The sequence below is a fragment of the Molothrus ater genome, chromosome 12 (assembly GCF_012460135.2).
Source record: "Molothrus ater isolate BHLD 08-10-18 breed brown headed cowbird chromosome 12, BPBGC_Mater_1.1, whole genome shotgun sequence".
Classification (NCBI taxonomy): Eukaryota; Metazoa; Chordata; class Aves; order Passeriformes; family Icteridae; genus Molothrus; species Molothrus ater.
This window is the reverse complement of record NC_050489.2, coordinates 21066193-21091391: the sequence shown is the minus strand read 5'-3', so window position 1 is coordinate 21091391 and position 25199 is coordinate 21066193. Positions and strand designations below refer to the sequence as shown.

At 52.3% G+C, this 25199-nt stretch overlaps 3 protein-coding genes across 12 annotated transcripts; 2 read left to right on the top strand and 1 right to left on the bottom strand.

The window, feature by feature from the left end:
• Window positions 1-1803: 1803 nt before the first annotated feature.
• Window positions 1804-14242, bottom strand: ZNF821 (zinc finger protein 821). Of its 9 annotated transcripts, XM_036390078.2 has the most exons (9): window positions 14067-14242; window positions 13734-13885; window positions 12595-12686; window positions 5928-6038; window positions 5706-5831; window positions 5119-5261; window positions 4499-4603; window positions 3421-3587; window positions 1804-2726 (listed from the first exon to the last, which is right to left on the bottom strand). In XM_036390078.2, the coding sequence occupies exons 3-9, from the start codon at window positions 12632-12634 to the stop codon at window positions 2072-2074; spliced, it is 1347 nt and encodes a 448-aa protein (XP_036245971.1). In that variant the 5' UTR covers window positions 12635-12686; window positions 13734-13885; window positions 14067-14242; the 3' UTR covers window positions 1804-2071. The 9 variants fall into 9 exon arrangements, with proteins under 9 accessions (XP_036245971.1, XP_036245972.1, XP_036245979.1 ...); XM_036390079.2 differs by lacking the exon at window positions 5928-6038 and having other exon boundaries at window positions 14067-14241; XM_036390086.2 differs by lacking the exon at window positions 14067-14242 and having other exon boundaries at window positions 5706-9091; window positions 13734-13748.
• IST1 (IST1 factor associated with ESCRT-III) lies at window positions 14228-20870 on the top strand. Its single transcript, XM_036390077.2, has 10 exons — window positions 14228-14534; window positions 15506-15605; window positions 16262-16442; window positions 16669-16756; window positions 17010-17093; window positions 17455-17565; window positions 17868-18074; window positions 19129-19221; window positions 20340-20385; window positions 20547-20870. The coding sequence occupies exons 2-10, from the start codon at window positions 15518-15520 to the stop codon at window positions 20744-20746; spliced, it is 1098 nt and encodes a 365-aa protein (XP_036245970.1). The 5' UTR covers window positions 14228-14534; window positions 15506-15517; the 3' UTR covers window positions 20747-20870.
• A 690-nt stretch (window positions 20871-21560) lies between these two features.
• Window positions 21561-25169, top strand: DHODH (dihydroorotate dehydrogenase (quinone)). 2 transcript variants are annotated; one of them, XM_036390088.2, is made up of 9 exons: window positions 21561-21587; window positions 21835-22029; window positions 22326-22525; window positions 22746-22828; window positions 23358-23545; window positions 24012-24125; window positions 24411-24564; window positions 24638-24797; window positions 24916-25169. In XM_036390088.2, the coding sequence occupies exons 1-9, from the start codon at window positions 21570-21572 to the stop codon at window positions 24968-24970; spliced, it is 1167 nt and encodes a 388-aa protein (XP_036245981.2). In that variant the 5' UTR covers window positions 21561-21569; the 3' UTR covers window positions 24971-25169. The 2 variants fall into 2 exon arrangements, with proteins under 2 accessions (XP_036245981.2, XP_054372166.1); XM_054516191.1 differs by lacking the exon at window positions 24012-24125.
• Window positions 25170-25199: the final 30 nt, after the last annotated feature.

Genomic DNA, 25199 nt, shown 5'->3' with positions numbered 1-25199 from the left:
TCATTAGCATGTGGCTTCTCTGGATTTACACAGTGATCTGGAGACTCGTGTCAAGGGCAAGATACAGGGTGACACATGGATTATAAGTCATAAATCTGGGTCTTCAGATACTTCAGTGTTATGTGGTCTCTCCTGAACCCCCTGGAATAAAGATAAGGTGTCAGTGATGCTACAGGGAAAGTTCCAACTGCAGGTTGCAGAGTAGAGGTACATCTCTGCTGGGCAAGTAAAACATGAGGCAGAGCAAAAGCAGATACTGCCAGAAGCAAACTCGGGGTTTGAGTGTGAAAATGAACACAAGTAAGGATAAAAGTGAGAGATCATAGAACAAAGGAGGATATGAACAAAGGAACATGGAACTCAACAGCTCCTTTACAGTGCCTTTTCCCAAAGAGAGAGAAGCAGGGATGGCTCCTGGGTGTCAGTTCTCCGTGATGAATGAACATCATGTTAAAACAGCTTCTGTACAGGGAGGAAACTAGATGTTGCAGTGGCAGGAGGAGAAAACTTGCACTGAAAAGGTTCAATGCTGTTTCCTAGCAGCATCCCCAGGGCTGACTGTGAGAGTGGTTCATTATTGCCAGAAAAATGCAACATTATGCATTTTGAAGGTAACTATTTTAACTAGGGCTTTAAGGGACTGCAATCAAATGGTTTTCAAACTGAAAAATGAGGAGGAAATGAGGGTTTCAAGTAGTCTGATAAAAAGATTTTGCTTCTTGTTTTAACTTTACTCTTCTGATCTCAAGTAGCAGTCTTGTGGTTACCATTTCTGACTTAAAGAGAAACAGCCATCAGAGAGAAGACAGTACTTCCCAAGGTGTTTGATCCACTGTATGACTCTAGACCTTAACTGGAAATGCTATGGAGGTAATAGGGCTTTTCAGGCTACAAACACAGAAGTGTGGCACACTGGCTTTTGGTGGGCTGATGTCTCAAAACCACAAAGCTAACACCATGCATTTTCAGGTGCTCATTCTTAAAGAAGCCAAATAATGGAGAGTGTACCACTTCTTTGCTCTGCCATGAGTCCTTCTGTGCCACTGCTTTGCCTTTTGCAATTTAAAGATGCCTAGGTATCATTTCCATAGTTGCATAGTTTTGATAGTGATTTCTATTAGTAACAGGAACCTTTTCCTGTAGGCACAGGCTACGATGACATTTTGCCTCCAGTATGTCTGTGTTGCTCTTGCACTGGGGACTCCAGCACTGGACACAGGTCTCCAGATGTGGCCTCACCAGTGCTGAATAAAGGGAAAAGCACACCCATAAAGTCCTAGAAACTGACCTACACTATTATTTACCGTTCAATCAACTCTTTCAGTTGCAAGCCTGAAATGCTGTTTAAGTGAAAATAACTTGTGAGTAAAGCAGCAAACTTGTTTGCTATTTGTTTACCTTGGCCAGCCTTTCTTTCACTGTTTTTACGAGTGAAAACTTTCGTTCACTGTTTTTATCTTAAAACAAGACCTCAGGTTCTTTAGTTTTTCCATGGATGACACTGCAAAATACGTAAATATGTAATAACGATGTTTTAAAAAAGGGTGTGCACAGGCATTTCCAGAAGGACATCCTCCTTTCTTTCCTTCTTATGGGCACAAATTGCAAAGGATTTACTCCTGGAGGAGTTTATGGACTATCTGTCTGCAGCTCTGTAATTCATGCTGCAGTAAACAAGACCCTTTTTTATTGAGGTGGAATACTGCAGAATTGCAGTAGCCTAGACCCATTAATGGGACAAGGGCCCAAAACCATGACAAAGCACAAAGGGTAAAGAAGGGGACTAATACATGTGAACATTAATTAATGTTAATTAATACATTAATTTATTTTTGTTCTGTCACAGGCTGTGACTTGGCCCCCAGAGCAGACTGTATCCTCAGAATCTGCTCCCACCAGAGCTGCTTAGGCAGGCATCTCTCAGCTCTGTTCTCCTCCTGAGTTCAGAGGAAAACCAGAACCACCTGTCAGGGAGGGTCAGGCAGGGACCCACAGCAGCCTCCTGGGCGCAGAAGCCTGCTAGTGCACATGTGGCAGGTGCAGCAAAGGCAGCACAGTTCTTGGCTGTGGTTTAGTGCAACGCACTGTTGCTCTGCTCCTCAAAGGTCATTTTGCCCAGCAGCTGGCTCTCCAGCTCCACATTGCTCACTGGCAGCTGAAAGAAGTTCATCTCAGCTGCCAAAGCAGCCATGGCAGAGGGGTCCTGGCCGAACTGTGCCCGGAGCATCATATCCATTTTCTCCAGGCGCCGCTTGAGCCTCTTGGCTTCGCGCTCGCGGATGAGCCGGGCCTGTCGCTTCTCGGGGGTCTCGTTGGCGCGTTTCAGCCGCATGGCCTCCCGGTCCCTCTGCAGCCGCCGCGCCCGCTGCTCGTCCGTCTCCTGCATGCGCTGCAGCCGCTTGGCCTCCCGGTCCCGCATGCGCCTCACCTCGCGCTCCTCGGGCGTCTCATTGTCCCGCCGGCTCTTCTTGGCTGTGCGCTCCCGCTCCAGGCGCTGCAGCCGCACCTCCAGGGGCTCGTTCTGGCGCCGCAGGGCCCACTTGCGCACACCGGGGCTCTGTGCCTCGAGCAGCTTGCGGTACGCGGCGCAGTTGTTGCACACCAGCAGGATGCCCGCGGGATACACGGGGGTGCAGAAGGCAACATCCTTACCCTCAGCGCTGGAGGGGCCCTGGCTCTGTGGTGCCGGCAGCCGATTCGCACTGAGCACCTCTGGCAGCTTCTCACTGCAAAGCCGGAGGAACGGAGTCAGAGGCTTGGTGCTGTGGGCAGAGTCCCCGTGAGCTGCCATGAACACTGCTCCCACTACAGCCCATGGCAGAGCCCTCTGCTAAATCATTTGCCCACAGATATGTCTGAGTATCTAAAATAAAGCACGGTCCTGTCCAGGGCAAGGAAGTGGATTAGCCCAGAGCAGTATCTGGGTTGGAAGAGTGCAGGAGTGGGAATAAACCAGCAAGCTGTTCCTCCCCATCATCTCTGAATTTCTTTTTAGCCCCACTCCACTGGCCAGTGGATAATCTCCCACTAGGCAGGACACAAAGAAAGAACATTTTGGTCTCTGCCTGTAGTCCTCCTCTGGTCATGATGAACCCATCTGGATAGTGCAGCCTTGCTCCAATGGAGTGCTGGGCAAGGGAAGGGGTGGATTGTTCTCCAGTGACTGGAGCCCACAGCGCTTTCTCTAGCTCTGCACAGCGCTAAGAAAGACCCTTTTACCAGCACAGCCTGCAGACCTCTTGGCAGGGGATGCAGAGCTGCAGACAGGAAGGGATCAAGAGAATCTAACTCACTGGGGGTGTTTAGCACTGTCCTACAGGCCTCAGTGGGTCCAGAGCCACAACTTCTGAATCATTCAAGGCAACCCACCTAATCTTTAATGTGCTACCTAGCCCACTCATTGGCCAGGGTGACCCTGACCTGTTGAAGGTGGCGTGGCTGGTGAAGCGTGCTCCACAAACTGCACAGTTGGACAGCTGGTCCTCTGAGTGGATCAGGAGATGTCTCCCAAGGGATCCTGGGGAGCTGAGGGCTCTGCCACACACAGGACACAGGTAGCTCTTGGCACTCACCACCGCTCCAGTGTGCTGCAAAACAACCACTCAGGTGGTAGTTACATATTTCCCAGCTCCTTGCCCAGTCCAAGGCATGCTCAAACCATTCTGTTCAGCCTCTTGGAATGGGAACCCTTTACCACTAAACCTCTGTCTGCCAGCTTTTAGACCAAACTCAAGACAAGTAATTCATTGTGTCATAGGTTAAACAAGGAGAAAAGCCCTTTATAGCTCAACTCCAGTGCAGGAGAAAAAATTAAGACCAAACCACTTGGACTGTAAGACCTGACCCTTGTTTTCAGGAATGCATTTGAGGAACTGCTGGTGCAGGACAAAGCATGACTCAATAAAAGCAAGGCTGGATGCTGGTAAAGAAGCACTTACAGGGAGACAACTGGCACGGGTAAGTTCTGTTTCATTCCTTCTGCTACAGACTTTGATGTGCTATGAAGAAAGCACTGACAACAAAACCTAAGATTTCACGGCAGATTTCTTGCAAAACTGGAATAATTTTGAGGAAGTACAGCTACTGTCATGGATAATTAGAGGAACTGTAATGAAGTATAACATAAATGATCAGGAGGAAGGTTTTTTATCTCACTGAATGATATAAAAATTGCTTCCATGTTTAGTTTGAAGGAACTGCTTGGTTTTAGCCTGAAACACTTGCAGAGACTGCAAGTATAGAGTTATGTTATATATATATATATGTTATAGAGTTATAGGCATAGAGTTATGTTTTCCAGATCTGTAGACCAGGGCCTTGCTAATTCTTTCCCCAAGACACTCTCTGGACACAGTTTACAGCTGTAAACTTCAGTCACATCCTAGCTAGAAACTCAGTTCTGTGGTTGCAAAGACCAGAACAAAGTTACCCTGTGCTTTGAGTTGTTTCTGGATTTGAGGCTTCAGGCCAGAGACACTCCAGTTGGAACTATCCCTACCTGGTAGACGTGTGCAATAAGTTGATCTCTGCTTCCACACTCGAGCTGGCAGAGGGGGCATTGTGACAGTCCCAGTACGGGCTCAGCGTTCACACTCTCAGGCACCTACGGGCAGGAACAGCCATTGGCTGTGAGGCACACCGACCCCCGCAGGCACCCCGCCCTTCCTCGGCTCCTCCCAGTCCTGCCAGGCCTGCCTTGGGCGCTTGACATCTGGAAAAAGCCTCCTTCATGTAGCCCCTGAGCAAAACCCCTGCATCTCACGGAGAGGGGGCAGAGGCCTCATAGCCTCACTTGCACCCAGGTTCTTGCTAGCACAGTGACTCTAAAAGGCAGGGCCTTTTCTGTGGCAAGGGGAAGCCAATCAGAAAATGGTACTGGAACCAAGGGAAGGGTTTGCACTCTGCAAACATCTTGGCCAGTTTGTGCCTGCTGTCTCCTATTCCAGGCAGCCAAAAGGCTCTTCATACCCTTTCCTCCTGCCAGGAGACATTGTTTGGAGGAGGTGGAGGGAGAGAAAGATAAAGAAACATGATGGGGAGAGGAAGTGTTCAGATAGTACCCAGTACCCTTCTCTCTCCCTGGAGGCTAGAGTGAGTGCAGAGCCAGTACACACTTGCCTCATTTTCTCTTATCAATGGGGTTCCAGCCACAGGTCGTTCTGCATTTTCTAATTCCTTCTTCACTTTCACCACTGAGCCATCTTCCTCAGACGTATGGGAAGAAACTTCATCCTGAGTGGTTTCCTCATCATCGCTGCCACCTGAAATGTGCAGAACAGTTTTACCACGTGTCAGGACACCGATGGCACTCACAGGCTTTAACTGTCCTGACCAGCATTACAAGGGGCCTCTGCCCACTCCCTCCAAATACGGCTTCCATTTAAACTCAGTCTAGGGCACTTGAGTCCTGGGCATGGCATTTTACACTGCCTTGCTCAATGACTTCCAGATCTTCAGGCAGAGCTGCTGCTGTCCCCACCCTGCTCTGGTGAAATGGCACTGGGTCCCATGGCATTGCCCGGTCTGTGCTGTGCTGGTCTGGTCCTTAGGACAAAGTCCTGCACTGGAGCAAAGGGCTAACCCAGAGGAGGATCTGGGTAAGATGGCCCTCAGAGGACTCGGACACACTGTGCAGCCCTCAGCCTCACCCCTTTCCAGTCTTCCCAGTCTACAACCTTAATGCTACTGGAAGGGGAAGAACTCACTGCTGCTGGAGTCAGGGTCTTGGAGTGGACGAATTGTTGGCCTTTGGTCCCCAAGAGTTCCACGAAAGTTATTTTTCATCATGGCTTGGCGGGCTTGCTCCTCCAGCCCTGCAAAGACTTGCTCCCCTAGCAGCCACAAAGACAAAGAGTCAGACTGGTGCTGTTCCACTGCTTCGCACCACTAAGGCTTGCCAAAAATACAACAGGCATGGGGTTGCTCACCTGCACTGTGCAGAACCTCTGGAGTCACCTCTTGGAAAGCACTTAGGTAACTTCTCTGCTTGCCTACCCTGCCACACCAGCCTCTGGCACCTGCTGATGTGAGTCCAGTGCCTGGATGTAGAAGAGTCTCACTAGTGGCAATGTGCAGCACTGGGCTGCCCTCCGCATACTATGTGTATGCCACTCCAGCCACAAAATGCCTGTGACCCCATATATCTGCCATAAATAGCCAAGTGGCTCTTACTGCTGCCAAGCTATCCACCAATATCCTACAGCACAGCTCAGGATGAGGGGAAGCACCTGGGGACTGTGACAATATCCCAGATCAGGGATAGTACTGTACAGCTCTTATAAATTATTAACTCTTATTCCTGGCTATAGCAGGCATTTTGCACAAAAATAGCACCTCCCTAAGTGCTGGTACCTCACCTGCCCTCCACAGTGTCACTTTCTTCTGTCCCAGGAGGGATGAGGACAAGCTGCCTTTACAGAAGGTGTCTATGCTTGAAACTGGTGTTCTCCTGTGTATATGATGAATAGAAAACTACCCTGCCTTGCCCAGGAATGGCTCTCGCTAAAATAAATCTCATTGGCACTTCATGTGCTCAAAACAGAAACCTAAGGGAATGACCCCAGAGGGCTGAGATGCATGCTTAGGACAAAACAATTTTAGTTGAAAACAGTGACCACTAGTACCTCAGCTCAATAGGACGTGGCAAACACCTTGAAATAAAGTATTTATTTGTACTCTGAATGAAAAGTTCTTACAGCAATCCCTGCTCAAAGAAGTTTTGGTTCCAGAGAATAATAGTAAAAGGCAACCGTTAATTTTCATATTAAAGCAAACAAATTACATTGTTCCAGGTGTAGTCGTGATTTACCTTTTCCAGTGGATGAGCTGGGAGGCTTGGGAAAGGTGCTGAAGTTCCCAGCAGGCCGGCTTTTGGGTTGCATTTATCAACTGATTTGAAAGTGCTCAAGAACCATTCAAAGCACAAATGTGAAAATGCCAAGGAAAACGCAGTGCATTTTTGACATAAAATCAAAACATAGCTTTCAGAAGACAAAGTTACCTTTTAGTACAGGGCCACAGCTGGCACCACTATAACCAGGAAACTGAACTCCTGAGAGAGAGCACCAGTCCTATCACAAGGACAGGTACATTCCCACGTGCTGAACTGTTCCAGCCAGTGCTGCTCCATGTTTCCACTCACACTGCCTTCCTTGGGGCTCACCTTGCAATTTTGGCAGGGCTTTAAAAAGCTGTGATTTATGGAAGATTTCAAACACCTTCAGAAGTTTTACTGAGACTGTGGGAGAAGAATTTTAGTTCCCCATGTCCCCATGTAGGTTTCCGAAAGCATTTGAAGGCTTTTATCATTCTCTTTCAGAAATGTGAGAAAGTGCTGTAGAGAAGATTTGAGAGCACAATCCATGTGCCTGAGGAGAGGTGCTGAGGAGGGCCAAGTCTACTTGTCATTGAAAGCAGCAGGGACCATCATGACTGCTGAGACACCCCTTCAGAAGCCATTCTAGCACTGAATGGTTTTCATGACCTGGAGCGCTGTTTTTATATCGGGACCACAGCCTCACATTGGTGGGACTGAGATACAGACTGTACAAGCAGCCGACACCACAGAAATCCAGTGCCTCTCCAAGAAGCAGAAACCCACAAATCACCAGGATAAAAGTCCATAGACCAAAAAAGCATTGCAAGTGAAAGAGAAAGCTTGATGAAATGAGGAAACCTGCAGAACACAGGACAGATATAAAACTACGATGGGAGACGTGCTGCTGCCTTTGACAGAGTTCCAAAACAGAATTCCCAAATGCCACAGGCTGCTCGTGGAAGCAATTACTTGATTTCTTCCCCCTATTCCCTTTCAGACAGATTACACTCCCACTGAGCAGCAGCCTGGAGTCGTAAGGCAGGGCAGGTTCCTGCTCAGCTATACAAACCATGCAGACAGTTTGCAGGATTTAAGAGCTGGGATCTTTATCTGAGGTGACAGAAGACGGAACTTCTCACATAAGGAACACTGGTATCAGTCACAGTTACTGAGCAATTGTGTGTGCCTCCAGCCTCTGTGCAACACCCCTAGAGCCCAGTGAGTATTGACTCAGCACAGTGCAGAGAACAACCAGCTTACAGCCAGCAATGCAAGCTGTTAACCAAACCCGTGCTGTTAGCAGGCCATGTCCTGTGCATCCTCCCCAGCCTCTATCTAAAAACATCACGGGACTGGGAAAGGCAAACATGGAAAAATACTGTCTTCCCCTTGTACAAAATTTCTTATGTATTATAGTAATAGCGTACAAAAGAACTTAGGAAAGAGTGTCCTGTTCATCTGCTGACAGACTAAGTCCTCCTTTGATAAAACTTTACAACTTTAATGTTGGATAGGTCCAGGGTTATACTTTTGATGTTTCTGCACACACATGCTCATAAACAGACACACCCCCACCTCCACCCCACTTTGGGTACGCTTCCATTCACTTGGAAGAGGAGTTGGACAGGCAACAGCTTTAGGATCACTGCCATAAGTAAAGGATGTTATGCTCAACAGTGAATTCACAGACTCTTCTCCAGAAGTTTCTTTATTAAATACAAACAGGCCTGCAGGCTGACCACAACACCAAAACAAGTCACTGTAGTTGTTTACAAGCAGCTAGAGATGTAAGACAAGAGAGACGATACAAATGCCTCTGCTCTGTATTCCATTCTCCTCTCCATACTGCTGGGAATGAGAGGGATGCCAAGTCAGCAGTGGTGGAAATAGGGGACAGCCCTGTGGTACTGTGTAACATGGGCAGGCATGACTGCTAGGGTACCAGCCCTGAGCCCTTCCCTTCTTGAACTGTATAAATGCAGGATAACTCTCAGGTGTTCTGGAAAATAAACACGTAAACAAACAACTCCCACCCCAAAATCCACAAAACAAAACGCAAAGGGACTACATCATTCTCCTGCCTTCCTTCCTAAACAGAACGGTCTCTCACAGATGAGTCAGTTTATTCCCTCCTTGTACATAAATTTAAAGTCCCTGTTCATGTAGGTCTTCTCTGTGTTCCTGGACCTGAAATTTGCAAGTCTTTCCACCACTGTGGATCTATTCCACCTGCCCCATGGCTATTCTGGGTTGTCCACACTGCTGTAGTGGTTACTGAAATGAAAAACAACACAATTGAAACGGTTAACAATGGCAGTCCACGGAGCCCTTCAGAACCAAGGGATTTGATGCACGTAACATTTCTGCTCAGTTGTGAATGCTGGGTTCTATTTCTTGCAAGGTACCTTCCCTTCAAAATGGGACTATTATAGACAGGAGAATCCAAGGAACACCAAAGAGCACAGAACATGTGTGTGTTAGAGAGAGAGGGAAGGAAATGGAGGATTAATGGGATATTGGAGCCATGATAAATAGAGCTCAGAAGCAGGAATTAATCTGACTAACAAAAGCTCTTATCCAGAGTTCTAAAATCATCTAAGCATCAGCTGCAGAGGACACAGGCAATAGAAAGCAAAGCAGCTTGTGGACAGCAGGGAGGGAGAAGTGCATGCTAATACCTGCAACAAATTTTGGCAAGCACAAAGACAGTAAGTAGTCCACGACTGGTGGGGTGACAGCACGGTACAGATGAATGCAAGAACAGATGAATTGCTTAGAGTTTTTATACTTTTATACTGCATACTCTGGGAGAAAATAAAGACGAAATTGAACCAAATGACCAAATTAAGGTATCTCCCCACAAGCAATCTAACTGCATTTTATTTTTCAACAGGCATATTCCACTATTACTGCTCAGTTTGTTAGTACTTTGTAAGGTATGTTTTTCATGCACCACATGGCAAAAAAAAATTATACTCTTAAGAGCCATTTATGTGCTGCAGAGGCAATGACTAAATTAAAATTGTGGGACTGGCCATCATGCACAGAAAGACTTTTGTGATAAATTTTACCATAATTTTTATCATTGTTTCAGTATTATTTTGACTTTCCTTACATATCAACTTCTATTGAAAACTGTTTTGATTTGTAACCATACAATCTCCTAGCTGGTTTGCTCTGCTTGCCAAGCAAAGTGATTCTGTCCTAAGCGAGAACAGAAAACCATGGTGTTGTGAGAGCAAGGTGAAATGAGGGCCATGCCAAGCCTGCAAAGTAATCCTGGAAAGAGGAGACACCAAGCAAGCCAACGAGAGGAAATCAGCAGCTGTTACTCGCCCTAGTCAGTCCAAGAAGGAAGAGAAGATGGAAGTGGCCATGCAAGGAAGAAGTAGGCACCATCCTCCCATCAAATTTGTCCAGTCGTATATGCACAGTCGTATTTATGCAAATCCAAAAGGCAGTCCCCCAGCCCCATAGCCTGCCAAATCAGACCCCAGCTGCAGGCAACTGCATAAAAAGCTGCATACCTGCTGTCCCTTTCATTCCTCTCCTCCCAACCACTGCAGTCCCTGTGAAGAAGTCCCAGTAACGTGTCTGCTATGTCTCAGCCTGACTCCTCATTCTGCTGGCTCACCCCGTTCTTGGAGCCGGTGTTTTCTCCGATTATCCTCGTCAGGGCACTGCACGGCATTTCTGGGCCCTCCAGACACACAGCAGGCTAGGTAGACAGAGAAGTCCCAACGATTTCGTGGTGTTCATCATAAGACAGACAAGATTTTCCATCCCAAGGTGAAGACATCACCATTGACAAGTTTCTGGTATCTCTCGGTCCCCTTATTTTCTTGTGGTCCTACTTGCTGCTCTCGATGGCTCCTGCTGAACAGTTGCTCTGTAGCAACGTACTGCATGTAAAGGAGATGAACAGGTCCCAGAACTCCACTCCGTGGCATACCTGATGCTATAACCTCCTGCCCCCTGGCAGTGTGTTTGTCAGACAGCTTCCTCCAAAACCAGGACTGGACATACAATCGTTTGTATTGCAGATAAAAAAGCATTGTTCACTGTGAAAACAGTGCTCCACTGAATTTTGTGATACGTAGAGTTTTGTATATGATAGTACAAGCTTCTGAAGAACACAGCCCTTATGCAGTGAAGTGCAGAAAAGTACCCAGCTAAACACCATGGAAACTCTATCTGCACAATTAGAGCTACTGTAGCGCTTGGTTTCCATACTCAAGAAATCCCAACTCCGGACCAAGGAAGATAGCTTAATTGCATACATGACATAAACCTGAGCTCAATAACAGCAGTAATACCTGGGCACTCTAAGAAGCAGAAGTGTGTGGACACAAGGCATGTTATTGGCATCACAGGATAAAATACCAGACATATCAAATTTCTCTAAGAACAACAACTCCAAAGTCATTAATGTACTATCAGACAAATTAAATCTATACTCTGCCCACAGTGGAACCCAACAACCAGAAGCAGGAATCAGAGAGCACAAGGCAATGCAGGTGCCACAAGCCACACTCCTTGAGAACCTCACTCTGGCCAGCAAGGACAGCTCGGCTGGCTCTGCAAGCTGCCCAGCCAGTGGGGCTGCAAGTCCCAGGCAGAGACAGCTCTTCCCGGTGCACTCACGGAGTGTGCAAGGTGTCAGCTCCAGCCCAGAGTTTCCCCTTGCACTGAGAGCAGCATGCACAGATGCCTGTTGCGTACCTGTGCACAGAGGCAGCACGCATACACACAGACATGCAAGCCAGCAGCACCAGCAATGAGGCAGTGTTAGGGCTGCAGCACTCAGCTCTGTCTCGCACTCCTGACAGCTACTGCAGCCAAAACCACACAGGGCCCTCTCAGCAGCCTTGCTCTCACAGATCTACAGAAATTGAAACTTGTTTTCCTAATTCCAGCCCAAATTCCAAGCATGTTTCCAGCCACAAACCTGAGTATGAACAAGGGCATAATTTCAGGCCCCTCAAATTCCCTCTGCTGCCAAACAAAAGCTGTACATGTGCAGTTTCCCCTCTGCAGCCAAACCTTCATCTCTGCCTCCCAGCTCCACTGGTGCCTGGCTGTAGCCTGACCATGAGAAGTGCTGATGCACAGCATCTTCAACCCTTTCACTGTCAAACAAATGCTTAGGCCTTGGCAATGATGGAGAAACAGAGATCCATCTTACCCACCTCAGCTCAAGAATGATCTGGCAGACAGCAGTTATTTGTCCTGTAATTTACTTGGCCACCACCCATTCCTTGACAGGAAAGAGCAAATGGCTTTATTTCATCATCTGGTAGAAACTGAGGTACAGTGAGCTTAAGTAACATGCCCAAGGCCAACCATTTGGGTCTGTGGTAGGATGAAGATCAAAACCCAGGACTTGCTGGCTTTTAGCCAGCATGCTCCAACCACCTTGCCTAGAACTTCCTTTGCTAGCAAGAGGCCAGAGCCTCAAGCCACATTTTCTAGTGTTCTAACTTGTACTTTTGACAGTGTGAATGCAAAGCCCAGCTACAGGCCCTGCATATACAAACCTATGCTCACAGCATTAGCTGTTCAAGCCTACCCCTGTCCTGCTATGCCAGGACACAGCCAGCTTCCCTAATGCACAGAGCTCAGTTTCTCTTCTTTTACACCCTAAGATAAAAGATGAGTAACCACCATTCCCCACAAGCTGTCCCTTCCCATCACTCCCATCATTCCACTCCTCCCCACCTCACTCCACAACCCAGCCAGAGCAAGGGTCCCACAATGCTGCATAACATCATACTCACAGTGAACTTTGTTAGGAGTGGTCTGTTTCCGACGGGACATGTTTCCCTGACCTGGGGGCAGAGAGTGTTCCTCCCCTCTGCAGAGGGCTCATCTGAGAAGAGAAGAGTCTGTCACACACTTCACTGAAACCCTCCAAGTCCCTGGCCAAGCTCTGCTGGCTGTCCCAGAGTCATTCCCCACCCTTCTACCTATGGGGCTCATTCTGCATCACCACAGCTGGATTCCAGGCCAGCATCCAACACAATCCACAAGCAAGTCACAAAGCATTCTGCATGGGCAGTCCTACCCAGTTCTCAGGTAAAGATTTAAGCAATCCTGATGCCCTCAAAAAATGCGCGTCCCCTTCAAAAATTACCGCAACCGCAGTCCAAACACCTTTCTCTCTCCTGCTTATTCCTGCAGTGAAGTATTCATCCTTGTCGTTGAACTGACAGAGGAAGGTGGCATTTCCAACAGTCCTCTCAGACAGACAGACAAAAGGAGGAGCTGAACCCATTTCCCACAAGACACATGGACATAGAGATCCCGTCAGCCTCCTCAGAGGGACAAACACACGGATTTCATCAGCCTCTTGCTGACAGAGAAACATGGACATCAGACAGACAGACAAAAGGATCCTGTCAGCCTCGCACTGCCAGACAGACACAGGGATCGCATCAGCCTTCTCAGATAGACGGACACGAAGATCTCGGACACCTCCCCAGACAGCGGAATCCATCCGGCAGTCCCAGCGCACGGGAGACAGCAGGAAGGACCAGGCCCGCAAGCGGCCAGACATACAGACAAAGGGATGCGGCTCCTCTAGCATCAGGACGGACGCGGGAACCCTGCCCAGGCCTCCGACGTCCCGACCGGGCATCCCTGACAGACCGACCGGCTCTGGCAGCGAAGGTCCCGCCGCGGGGCCCGTTTCACTCCTCGCGGGCGGCAACCTCAGCCCGGCCCGGCTTACCCGGTCCCGCCGCAGGCACCGGGAGCCGCAGACAGACAAAGGGCAGCGGACAGACAGACGGGCAAGATGGCGGAGGGCAACGCCAGGCTGCGCGAGCGCGGGCACGGGGGCCACGGCAGGCACCGGCAGGGCACAGCTCACCCGCAGAGCTCAGGGGCCGGCTTTTCGTTACCTGAAGCGTCTCACCTGTATGCCATGGATCCAGCCCAGCGCGTGACTCCCGACCACCCGAGGGAGCTCATCCGTGCCTGCGACGGGGCCCGCCTGCCCCGGCCGTCTCCGCCGGCAGATTACCGCGAGCCCTCGTGCCACCCCGGCTCGCCAGAATCTCGCGTACCCTGCAAGGCCAAAACGCAGGGTGTAGTATTAACTCAGACCCACCGCGCGCGTTACGAGCTCGCGCACCTGCTGAGGAGAACCGCCCCGCCCCGGGGGCTCGGGGCCGCCTCCCCTCACGGGCTACTGAGCGCCGCCGCGGGAGCAGCGGGCCCGCTCGGAACGTCCGCTAGGCCCACTTACCCGGGAGCTGCGGCTCCGGTCCCAGGCCCGGGCTGGACTTCGGTCCGACTCTCCTTCGCGGTGGCGCCAGCGCCGTGCGACCCTCAGAGAACCGAGGACCCCGTGGCCAGGTCACAGCAGCCGGCGGAACGCCGCGCTGCCGGAACCGCCACGCCGGGGGCGGGCACCGGCGGGCGCCTATCAGGCGTGGTACCGGCTAGACGCGCGCAGGATCCCTCCGCCGGGCCATGTAGTCCCTCTGCGCCGCTCTCCCAGACTGTGCCCCTCTCTCCCCGGCCGTTGGTGCGCCATGTCCGCATTTGCGGAAGCGGGTCGGGACAGCGCCCTGCCGCGCCAGCTCGACTGTGCCCCGGGCTGTGCCGGAGACTGGGTACGGAGAGTGCCGGCTATGAGGATCACTCCGCACGCGATGAAGGATTGCGGAAGCCGCGCGCCATTTTGGGTGGCGGAGCTGCGGAGCGGCGGGTGGTGAGTCGGACCGTGGGACGCGTGAGCGGGGCCGCGGGGAGCACTCGGTGTCCGAGAAACTGACGGGGAGCCTTGCCTCAGGGTCTCCCGCAGCCCTGGGACTTGCCCCGGGACCTGCTCCGCTCGTGGTGTGGGATGTTCTCTCGCTGCTACCTAGCTGGAGAGGGAGAGGGATTTCTCCCCTCAGCCCTCAGGTGCAGCTGCGCCTGTGGGGCTCATGCAGGGCCTCCTGCGCACTGTCCGAACTGTCCCTGGGCATTAGGCCAGACGCGGCGAGTCTCGCCGAGCGGCTGGTGTGGCTGCCGGCCGTCCCGGCAGCCGGATCAGGTCATGACTCGCTCGCTCTGGGCGGTGGAGCCGCCGGCACAGAGGGACGGGGAGGTGAGATGCAAACAGAGGTGATTCTATGCGCTGTCTTTTAAGGAAGCTTTTCCTTGATGAACGGATTTTGGCAAACAAAATGCTATAATTAAATAATATTAGGATTTGCTTTTTGTAGGGTTAATAAGTTGAACTGGTTCCTGGGAGACTAAGCGTGTGTTCAGTAGGCAGGAAGAGTGTGAGGAATGTGAAACGGCAACTTTTTCCTTCTGATGACGACATTGTTACAACCTTAGTTTCTAATAGTCCTCTAGTTAATTATATAGCTGGTTTATAACTTGTATTTCGATAGGACAGAGGTGGGCTTGGCTCTTCAGTTGACTTTTCCGTTTTTAAAACAATGTCCAGTAAGTCTCCTTGAAGTTCTAAGGCCAATCCTATTGGTCTTGGTGAGGTGCAGGGTTATGAAGTGGGAAAGGCAATAATAAGCACTCGAGGTTCAGTCACTTATAAATAACTAGATTCAGGATTGGCAGACTAGGGCTTGTTTGTTTGGGGCATTTCTTGGCCTCCCCCGCAGTAAAACAGTGTCTGGTGACAGACACTGACTGGCAGTTGTTGGTTCCAGTGGCCATCCCTCTTCTCCACAGAAAGTGTTTATCATGTTGGGCTCTGGGTTCAAGGCAGAGCGCTTGCGAGTCAACCTGCGCCTTGTCATCAATCGCCTCAAGCTACTGGAGAAAAAAAAGAGTGAGTATTAAGGGGGCAGGTGTATTAAGTATTAAGAGTGATTATTAGGGGGAGTATTAAGGGACCCAGGATGCTTTTGGGGCTCAGGAGACTTGGGAAGGTATTTCTGGAGTTGGGGGTGCTTTCATGGGCCAAGTATGGAGTAGCTTTTTGCTCTTCCTTGCTGGGCCCAGGCCTTAACAATCTGCCCTGGTGCACAAGGAGCTGGAAGAGCAGGCTGGCCACAGTGTGGCCTCTGTCCACCTTCCTGGCAGCTGTTGGAGTGCAGTTTGTGGGGTGGTAGCTAACAGCTAATATATGTGGGCTATGTGTGCTAAGAGCACAGTGGAGAACTCCCTGGGTGCTGTGGGAGATCCTCCCCACCTGCCCTGCCCTGACACAGGTCAGGCCTGTGTTCCTGGTTAACTCTGTAGGGAGGTTGTAGGTACAGGAGTGTTTCCAGCAGCCTGAAGTCCACTTTCCCTACTCCCATGAGTTAAGTGTGCTGGGAGCTGGACATGAGGGCTCTGCCAAGCCATGCCCGAGTGTCTCGGGATGCAGAGGTTAGATAGGGGGGAGAAGCTGGTGGTGGTTTTATGTGTAATGGGGACTTGTGGGCAGTCTGGAGGCAGCAGCCTAGGCCGGCACAGTGACCGGACTCGGGATGTGTGCTGCAGCTGAGTTGGCCCAGAAGGCAAGGAAGGAGATTGCAGATTACCTGGCAGCTGGAAAAGATGAGCGCGCCAGGATTCGCGTGGAGCACATCATCCGTGAAGATTACCTTGTGGAGGCCATGGAGATCCTGGAGCTGTACTGTGATCTGCTGCTCGCCCGCTTTGGCTTGATCCAGTCCATGAAGTAAGCTCTGGCTGGGAGGGTCATGGACTCGGGAAGGGGCACTGTTGGGGGCAGGTCTGGGGTACAGAAAGGCATCCATGTTTGTCTCTCCAGAGACCTTTTCTTCCCCATATACGGGAGACTGTGGAGCCCAGTGCATGGGATGGGAACTTAAAGGCTAAGGAGATTGAGGGCAGCAAAGGCTGGGTGCATGGGGTGGAGAGAGAATTGTTTTCTTTGGTCATAGGGAGCTGGATTCTGGCCTGGCAGAGGCAGTATCGACACTGATTTGGGCTGCACCACGCCTCCAGTCAGAAGTGGCCGAGTTGAAGATTGTGAGTAGGGTTGCTTGAGGGATGCTGCACATGCAGGGTGGGGGTGATGGAAGCCCTTGTCTGGGACTTTATACCAGAGGATTTTATGGGCTCTGCAGATGGAAATCAGATGTCCTTGGAGCATCTGGGGTGGCTGCAGCTGCTGAACTGGAGTGCTCAGTGGGAAAAATGAGGGAGGGAGCTGAGTGGATGTGAGGTTTGAGGTGGGAGAAAGCAGGAGTGTGCATGTTCTAGAGTTTCTCTCCTGCTGCAGGTTGCTGATCAGTTGTGTGCTAAGTACAGCAAGGAGTATGGGAAGCTGTGCCGGACAAACCAAATTGGGACAGTCAATGACAGGGTAAGGAACTGGTAGAACAGGCAGAGCTGGCAGACCAGCCACTCCTGCCAAGGCTTGCTGCCCCTTGGGCCCGTGGCTGGTGGCTGATGCTTGCCATCACTCTGGAGCACAGCAGGTGCTGTGCAGCCAGGGCCCACCTGCATTGGAGCATGGTGCTGAGGCCTTGCTCTACTGGTTGTGGATGGGGAAGGGTAGAGCAAATAGAGCCCTGGCTTATGGCTGCCTGCAGTATGTTGTACTGGGTTCAGGGGCCTCCCCACGGCTGCCTGCTGCACCTCCCTGGCTGGGATGGCACTGGTACAGAGCTGTTGGATGCTGCATTGCCCTGGCTCTGCTAAGTCTCTCCACCCTTGTGTTCCAGCTGATGCACAAGTTGAGTGTGGAAGCACCACCCAAGATCCTGGTGGAGAGATACCTCATTGAGATTGCAAAGAACTACAATGTGCCCTATGAGCCTGACTCAGTGGTGATGGTGAGTCCACCTCAGGATGTGGCATTGCAGTGAACTGGGTCGTCCTTGTGCTTTGGTGTCTTCTAGACAGCCCTAGCAAAGCATGATCCTTCTTCCTTCAGGCACTCCTGTGTTATGTGGCAGTAGTTACACATGCTACAACCTGGTTCACATTCTGTTTTCCATTAATACCACTGTATAGCTGCTCTCTGTTCTGTTGTGTATTCCCATCTTGTCCATTGACAAATGCTTCATCTAATGTGTATAGAGGGCAGTGATCATAAGAGATGTGTTGGTGAGCAGAATTCTTCTGCCCTTTCCAGGCTGAAGCCCCGCCAGGTGGAGAGGCAGATCTAATTGATGTGGGCTTCACGGATGATGTGAAGAAGGGTGGCCATGGAGGGGGCGGAGGTGGTGGATTTACAGCCCCAATGATAGGTCATGATGGGTTAGTACCCATGCCCGTGATGATGCCTATGCCCATGCCAACGACAAATCCACCCTTCTCTTATCCACCTCCTAAGGGACCGGTAAGTTCCTGGGCTTTGTGTGTTTCCTTTTTCTGTGAAAGACTTCTATTGTAGCGCTTAGCCCTGTGCCTGCTGACTGTACCTGTTAGCTCAGTGTGCCATCTTCTCAGTGTGAGACTGCATGGGACGGAGGCTGCTGGCAGTACAGCTGAAGCTTAATCTTGCATCTTGACTGTGGAGGTTCCTAACCCTGTTCTGGAGCCAGCCCTCTTTGCCTTCAGGGAACAGAGGAGTCCAGACTTAACTCCTGAGGCAGTCTTCTGACTGCCAGGCTTTTGTCCAACTTTGAAGTTGGTAGGCTGGTAGTGTACCAGGATTCAGTCAAGGAAATCAGGTGAGTGTTGTGGGGTGGGAATAGCACAGAAAAATGCAGAAGAGCCCTGCCTGCAGACCTGCAAGGGGAGAAGACTGAGCCAATGGCTCTTGCAGAGGATTTGTTGTAAGGGTGGAAGGTGGGCGCTGAAAAGAACTCCTCCGTTCTCTGAATTAAGTAATTTACAGGATATCTGAGTAGACTGGAGAGCAGAATAGTGGGATGGCTTTGAGTCTTAATGTGGTCCCAGTAGTGCTGAAGTACTTTTTGTGGAAAATCTGGGCCAAGTATCATCACCTGGCTGTTGGCCCAGGCATAAACATGCTGAGGGCTTGTGCCAGGTCTGGGTCCTTGAGGTGCTGTTGTGTGACAAATGAGGGCAACTCAAAGCCTTGTGTGAGCCAGAAACCTCTTTCCTATTCTGCAGTACTGCACACAGGGCCAGAAATGGCAGAGTATTTCCTTTATTGGCCTGGTGCTTCTTGTGCCTTGAAAGATGAAATGTTTACCTGTGCTGGTTCTTTAGAATAACCCACAGTCCAGTTAGCTGGGTCTGCCTGCTCCAGGTGACTACATCTGTCTTAATACTTGAGAATCTCTTCCTTGTAAGCATAAACTCTTACCCACTTGAATACGTGCTTGCACTTATCTAAGACTCTACTTCCTGTGACTCCCATGGCAGCTGTAGGCGTGTGGTGTCTCAGATGAGTGGCGTGCTGCATGACTGATCTCTCTGTACAGGAGAACTTCAGTGGCCTGCCAGTGGGGACCTACCAGCCTTTCAGTAACATCCACCCACCACCAATTCCAGCAAACCCACCCACATACGAGTCCGTAAGTACCTGAGATGAATGGCCATTGCAGGCAGCAGAGGGATCCTCAGAGTGCAGTGATAGCCACAGAGAAGAGAAATGTTTGTAAAGGATACTAAGCTAAGCTTTCGAGCTTTTGGGGTGGTGCTGGCATTGCTTGCTACTGTAGTGAATCAGTGAATGCACATGATGGAAGGATGACTTATGGAGAGAAGTTCCTCATTCAGCTCTGTGCTTTGGCTGCAAAGGAAACCCAAGATTTCTCTTGCTGCATTGTTAAAGTGGTGTTAAACAGTTAATAAGCAGAATCCACAAGTTATGGTTTTTGCAATGCGAAGAGTTTATCATCTTGAGTCTGTTTAATTATGGCTTTTGAACTAATTAACAGCCTGGATGACATTTTTGACTGACCCGGATGCTGTATGTTTAGAGACTCTTCCTTTCACAGACTTTCCTCAGTCCTTGGGGAAAACAAAGCAGAGGCTGGAGACTTCCCTTTCTACACTTGTCTCTGGTTTTGTTGCTGCAGTTTGTCATCATGCCTGCTACTCTGCTTTTGGTGATATGCTGTTTTTGCATTATCCTGAGTAGGGAGGAGCATAGTTGAGCATTGTGGTGCTGACACTTTTGTGTTCTCACAGGTGCAGCAGTGCAGGTGAATTGGGTAGGAATGGGTGTTGAGGGCTGCAGCATGCAGGGAATAAGAAGTTTTACTAGCACAGCTGCGTGTGCCATGAGCCTTTTTCCCAGACAGACCAAGACCCTGCTGCTAGTCACAAGGGCCTGTCAGTGGTTTTTGAAGAAAGGCAGCAAGGAGCTGTGATGATGTGGATGAAGAGGGCGGTGTTTTCTCACTGGTGGCCTTGATAAATATTTCAGACCTGATAGTGGATACGCTCGATTGATCCAGTTCAGAATATGGTCAGTGAAGATACTTTAGTTGACAAGGAGGGAGAGAAAAGCTGAAGAGCTGCCTCTGTTTCTTGGAAGAGAGGCACATTGTTGCAAAGCCATGGCTGCCTGCTAGGAGTGGGGAGGAGTGTGCACTGATCTGCCGGAGCTGTGCCTCTGAGCTCTGCTTGTGTGCTGGTGTGACCATGCCTGGTGGACAGAGCTGTAGTAACTGAGAGTCTTTTTCAGATTGATGAGCCTAACGCTGACAAGGATGCTGCTGCACTAGTGCCTGGTGAGTATGTTGAGGTTTGGAAAAGCTTGGATATTAGGGGCTGTTCTGAAAAACCCTCTGGTACTGCCTGTTTCTGGAATGACTGTTCCTTCGTGGGGCTCTATTTGGCCCGGTGAGTGTATGCTGATGGTGAGGTGCAGTGATACTTCTCTTATCAACAGGGCCTGAGCCCAAGCCAGAAGCTTCTCCTAAACCACGAGCTGGAGCTCCTAATACCTTTGATAACTTTGTACTGCCTGAATTGCCATCTGTGCCAGACACACTACCAACAGCATCTGCTGGCGCCAACTCTTCTGCCTCAGAAGACATTGACTTCGATGATCTTTCACGGAGATTTGAGGAGCTGAAGAAGAAAACATAAAACTTCCTGGGCTGCAGGAAGGAGGGGAAGGAGCTGTGTGATACCTCCTCTCTGAAACAGACTCTCTTTGAAATTGCTTTCCTGTATTAACCTCCAATGAACATGCTCTTCTTTTTGAACTCTCTTCCTGCTGTACTTACACCAAGTGCTGCCACTTTCCTGATCTTTGCTGCTCCAGGAGATGAACTGTGGGGAATGTTGTGAGAGTGAGGCAAGGAAGAACGCCTGTCAGTCTGAGTAGCTGTATGGGGAAGCTGTGCATGATGTTCTGGGCACTGTTCCTGGCTGCCTCCATGACGGCTCCATGCCTGCCAGCAGAGGCTTTCTCTTGGGGAGCCCTCATTGGCCTTGATGGTGTTCTCGGTGGAGTCCATTTGCAGTTTGCAGAAGGGTACCAGTATCTGCCTGGGCCTGTTGGGTATGTGACTAGCCCCCGAGAGGGCAGAGCGAGACAGGCTCTGCCGCTGCCTCGGGGTTTTGATGCGGGTGCTGAGCAGCTATGGCCCATCGAGGTCTGGAGGCAAGGCACTGAGGGTGGTCTGATGGGATACGCAGCAGCACCTTGTTTACCCTATCCGAGTCGCGGGCGAGGCATCCCGGGACTGTGGTGACACTCTGCACCTGTGCCGTGGCTGTCCCTGTCCCTGTCCCCGTCCCGTCCTTGCTCGCTTCCCGGGGCTCGCCTTCTGCCCCTCCTTCAATAAAGCGCGGGCCGGGCCTCTCGTCGCCGCCTCTGCTGCGCCGCTATTGGCTGGAGCGGTACGGCCTCGGCCAATCACAGAAGGGGTCCCCGGAAGTGTCCTCGCGTGTCGGGCTGAGCGTGATGGCGGCGCCGCTGCGCGTGAGCGGTCGGGGGGGCCCCGGGGCCCTGTGGGGAGCCGGGGCCGGCCTGGCGGGGCCGCCCATGGGAGCCTGGGGACCGCTGGCCTTGGCCGGTGGCAGCTGGGGCGGGCAGTGCCGGGGCGGGACGGGAAGGGACGGGTGGTGAGGGATCGGGGCCGGGCTGCGGGGTGGGGAAGGGAGGGGATGGGCTGAGTGCGGTTGCGGTGGGGAACCGTGGCTGGTGCGCTGCTGACGCCCTGGCACAGGGACGGCTGCGGGCGCTGGCGCTGGGAGGCTGCGGGCTGCTTCTGGGATCGGCGCTGGCGGCAGGCGACGAGCGGCTGTACACGGCGGTGATGCCCGCGCTCCGGGCGCTGCCTCCCGAGGCCGCCCATGGCCTGGCTCTACGCGCCGCCGCCCTTGGGCTGCTGCCCTCCACCCGTCCCGACAGCCCCGCGCTGGTGCGTCTCGAGGGCGGCGGAGGAGGAGGGGGGAACCGCGCGGGAAGCAGGGCGGGGAGTGGGAAGGTCGGAGGGCGCTCAGAACCGAGGGGTGAGGGCTGGGTGGCAGAGCCCGGCGTGGTGCGCGGGCGGCTGCGTCCCGTCAAGTCCGTGGCGGGCGACGAGGGACCCTTGGCAGGCACCCCATAAGGACACCCTGAAGGGCAGGGGAGGCGGCCGGCTCTGTCGGGAGGGGGGCTGGAGTGAGGCCTTGGCAACGGTTCCTGGAGTCTGTGGGCTCTGCCTCAGCCCCGCAGGAGGTGCGAGTCTTCGGGCAGCGATTCCGCAACCCATTGGGCCTGGCTGCTGGCTTCGACAAGCAGTGTGAGGCTGTGGACGGGCTGTACAAGATGGGCTTTGGCTTTGTGGAAGTGGGGACTGTGACGCCCAAGCCCCAGGAAGGGAACCCGAAGCCCAGGGTCTTCCGGCTGGCAGAGGACGAGGCAGTCATCAACAGGTGGGATCCGAGGGCAGCTGTTCTGCAATGTCCTACAGTCTGCCCACCGTGAGGGAGGGTGAATATTTGGGTGGCCCTATGTCTTTGGAGCTGTGGTGGCTTTTGGTTGGATGTGCTGAGCAAAGCTGCAGAGACCACACATCTGCCTCGCGTTTCTCACATGTCCTGTTCAGGACCTGCAGACATAACCCAGCCTTGAACCCCCTCTGTCCTGGTGCAGGTATGGATTCAACAGCCATGGCCACATCGCGGTGGAGCGCAGGCTGCGAGCCCGGCAGGAGACACAGATCAGGCTCACTGCTGGTGAGACAAGCTTGTAAGCCTTTGCTCTTGGGGTCTGCAGGGTAGGTTTGGGCATCTCCCAGGTACCTGTAGGCCAGGATTCGTGTGTAATGCCAGTATCCAGGCACAGGAGCACCTTGGCTGGAGGAACACTTGGACAGCAGGACTCTCTTGGGGCTATAGTCTCACCCCTGGCATTGTGACTAGACACATTTCTCCTGCTGTTTTCTCTGGGATCAAGCTCCATTTGCTGCTTTGGGGAGGATGTGTCTGCTAACATAGCCAAAGCCAAGAGGACCCCAGCAGAGCAGGTCCTGTGGGCAGCCTCTGCCAGGCTGAAGGCTGTGGTGCTGAAAGGTGCTGACTGGGGTGGCTGAGGCAATGTGGTTGCAGGACAGTCCCAGGCCATTCTCATTAAATACATGGGCTATATATATATATATATCCTCATCTTAACTTTAGCTGGTCCTGGGACCTCCTTTTTTGGGTGATCTGGCCATTGGGTGGTGGTTGGTCCTGCTGCCCTGGTTCAGCTGTGTCTGGGTTGCAGCTGGGATGCCTCTTGGAGTCAACCTGGGCAAGAACAAGAGCTCTACTGATGCTGCAGCTGACTATGTGGCTGGGGTCCGGACACTGGGCCCTTTGGCTGACTACCTTGTTGTGAACGTGTCCAGCCCGAACACCCCGGGGCTGCGGGACCTGCAGGGCAAGGCTGAGCTGCGGGACCTGCTGAGCAAGGTAGGTGCCTCCCCCCAGCCAGCCCAAAGCACAGCTAGAGCACTGGATGCACCTCATTTCCTGGCAGTAGCTGCACTGCTGCAGCCAGTGGATTTGCCTGAGCACAGGGAGGAATGGGGGTGGTTTTCCTGCATGGTGGGCAGGACCACTGAGATGTCCCTGTTGGCTGCTGCCGTGGGCTGTACTAGGGCACTGTATCCCAGCAAAGGGCTCAGGAGCAGTGAGGCATTACCCTCTATTTGCTCCTGCAAGAGGCAGCGAGCCATCCACCCCACAACTTCAGGCATCACTGGGGTCCTGTGCCTGCTGTGTGCTCCAGGCCCTGTGCCAAGGGTCCCTTTCCTGGTTTTGGTGCCAAGTAGAGGAGCAGGGCCTGTCCCTGTACTGCCTGTGGTAGTGGGTGTCCGTAGCTCCTAGCTGGGGCAGGAGGCCTCTCCCTGCCGTGCACTGCCATGTGCACCAACAGGTGCTGGTGGAGAGGGACCTGCTGCCCTGCAAGCAGAAGCCAGCCCTGCTGGTGAAGATTGCCCCTGACCTCACTGCACAGGACAAGCAGGACATCGCCAGCGTTGTCTGTGAGGTGAGGAAGTAGGAAGGGGAGGCCACTGGAGGCAGGACCATGGTGGTCCCGGCAAGTCACCTCTTGGAAGGACACGTATGCCTGCAGCTCTCTGGCTGCTACAGGGATGGTGTCCTGGGTTGGTCAGAGTCTGTGAAGGCCCACGTGTGTCACCCAGGCAGTGAGGGCCAGCTTTGTCCCCAGGCACGCTTTGGGTTATGTGCTGGGTGGTCCTGACCTGGCAGGAGGGGAAGGGGAGGTTGGGCTGCTTGTGGGAGCTGTGTCCTCACACTACTGCCCCTGCAGCTCGGTGTGGATGGGCTGATAGTGAGCAACACCACGGTGAGCCGGCCCAGCAGCCTCCGGAGCCGGCAGCGCACGGAGCCCGGCGGCCTCAGCGGGAAGCCCCTGCGGGAGCTCTCCACGCAGACCATCAGGGACATGTACGCTCTCACTCAAGGTGAGGGCACAGCAGGGCTGGGGGCACCTGCTGGCACTGCCTGTGCCAGCTTGACCTGGCGCCCTGCCCTCAGGCCGGGTGCCCATCATTGGCGTGGGGGGGGTGAGCAGTGGGCAAGATGCCCTGGAGAAGATCCGTGCCGGAGCCTCGCTCGTGCAGCTGTACACAGCGCTTGTGTTCCACGGGCCACCAGTGGTGGGGACAGTCAAGCGCGAACTGGAGGAGCTGCTCAGGTGAGTGGAGGCCAGGCACGTCCCCAGAGAGCCCCTGGTCCTAGCACAGCTCAGGACAGCTGTGTGCTGGTGCCCAAGCAGTGCCAGCCCAGTCCTAGCACACACCATCCCTGGTTAGGGAGCAGGGCTTCAAGAATGTCATGGAGGCAGTTGGAGCAGATCACCGCTGCTGACAGGCTGCAAAATGAAAGTCTAGCTGGGAGGAGCCGTGGCAGACAGGGACAGGTGTGACAATTCCAGTGCTGGGCAGACTGGGACTGAGATGAGGTCCTGGTTCCAGGACCTTCATGACACTGCTGCTTTTTCAGGGCTGTGTTTTGGCTTCCCTGTGGACAGCAGAACTGAGTGTCAATAAACATTTTGCTCACCTGGTCCTCTGTGCTGCTCTTGGAACACCCCATG

What these genes read in the sequence shown, in the direction of transcription:
- DHODH (XM_036390088.2), top strand. An exon ending in GTCCCGACAGCCCCGCGCTG is followed by an intron (nt 22,030 to 22,325) that starts GTGCGTCTCGAG and finishes TCAGCCCCGCAG; the next exon opens with GAGGTGCGAGTCTTCGGGCA. An exon ending in GACGAGGCAGTCATCAACAG is followed by an intron (nt 22,526 to 22,745) that starts GTGGGATCCGAG and finishes GTCCTGGTGCAG; the next exon opens with GTATGGATTCAACAGCCATG.
- ZNF821 (XM_036390078.2), bottom strand. Translation starts at nt 12,634, where the DNA reads ATGTCCCGTCGGAAACAGACCACTCCTAACAAAGTTCACT. An exon ending in CATTGATAAGAGAAAATGAG is followed by an intron (nt 4,604 to 5,118) that starts GCAAGTGTGTAC and finishes TCCTGCCCGTAG; the next exon opens with GTGCCTGAGAGTGTGAACGC. An exon ending in TTATTGCACACGTCTACCAG is followed by an intron (nt 3,588 to 4,498) that starts GTAGGGATAGTT and finishes GTTGTTTTGCAG; the next exon opens with CACACTGGAGCGGTGGTGAG.
- IST1 (XM_036390077.2), top strand. Translation starts at nt 15,518, where the DNA reads ATGTTGGGCTCTGGGTTCAAGGCAGAGCGCTTGCGAGTCAACCTGCGC. An exon ending in TTGGGACAGTCAATGACAGG is followed by an intron (nt 17,094 to 17,454) that starts GTAAGGAACTGG and finishes CTTGTGTTCCAG; the next exon opens with CTGATGCACAAGTTGAGTGT. An exon ending in ACCCACCCACATACGAGTCC is followed by an intron (nt 19,222 to 20,339) that starts GTAAGTACCTGA and finishes AGTCTTTTTCAG; the next exon opens with ATTGATGAGCCTAACGCTGA.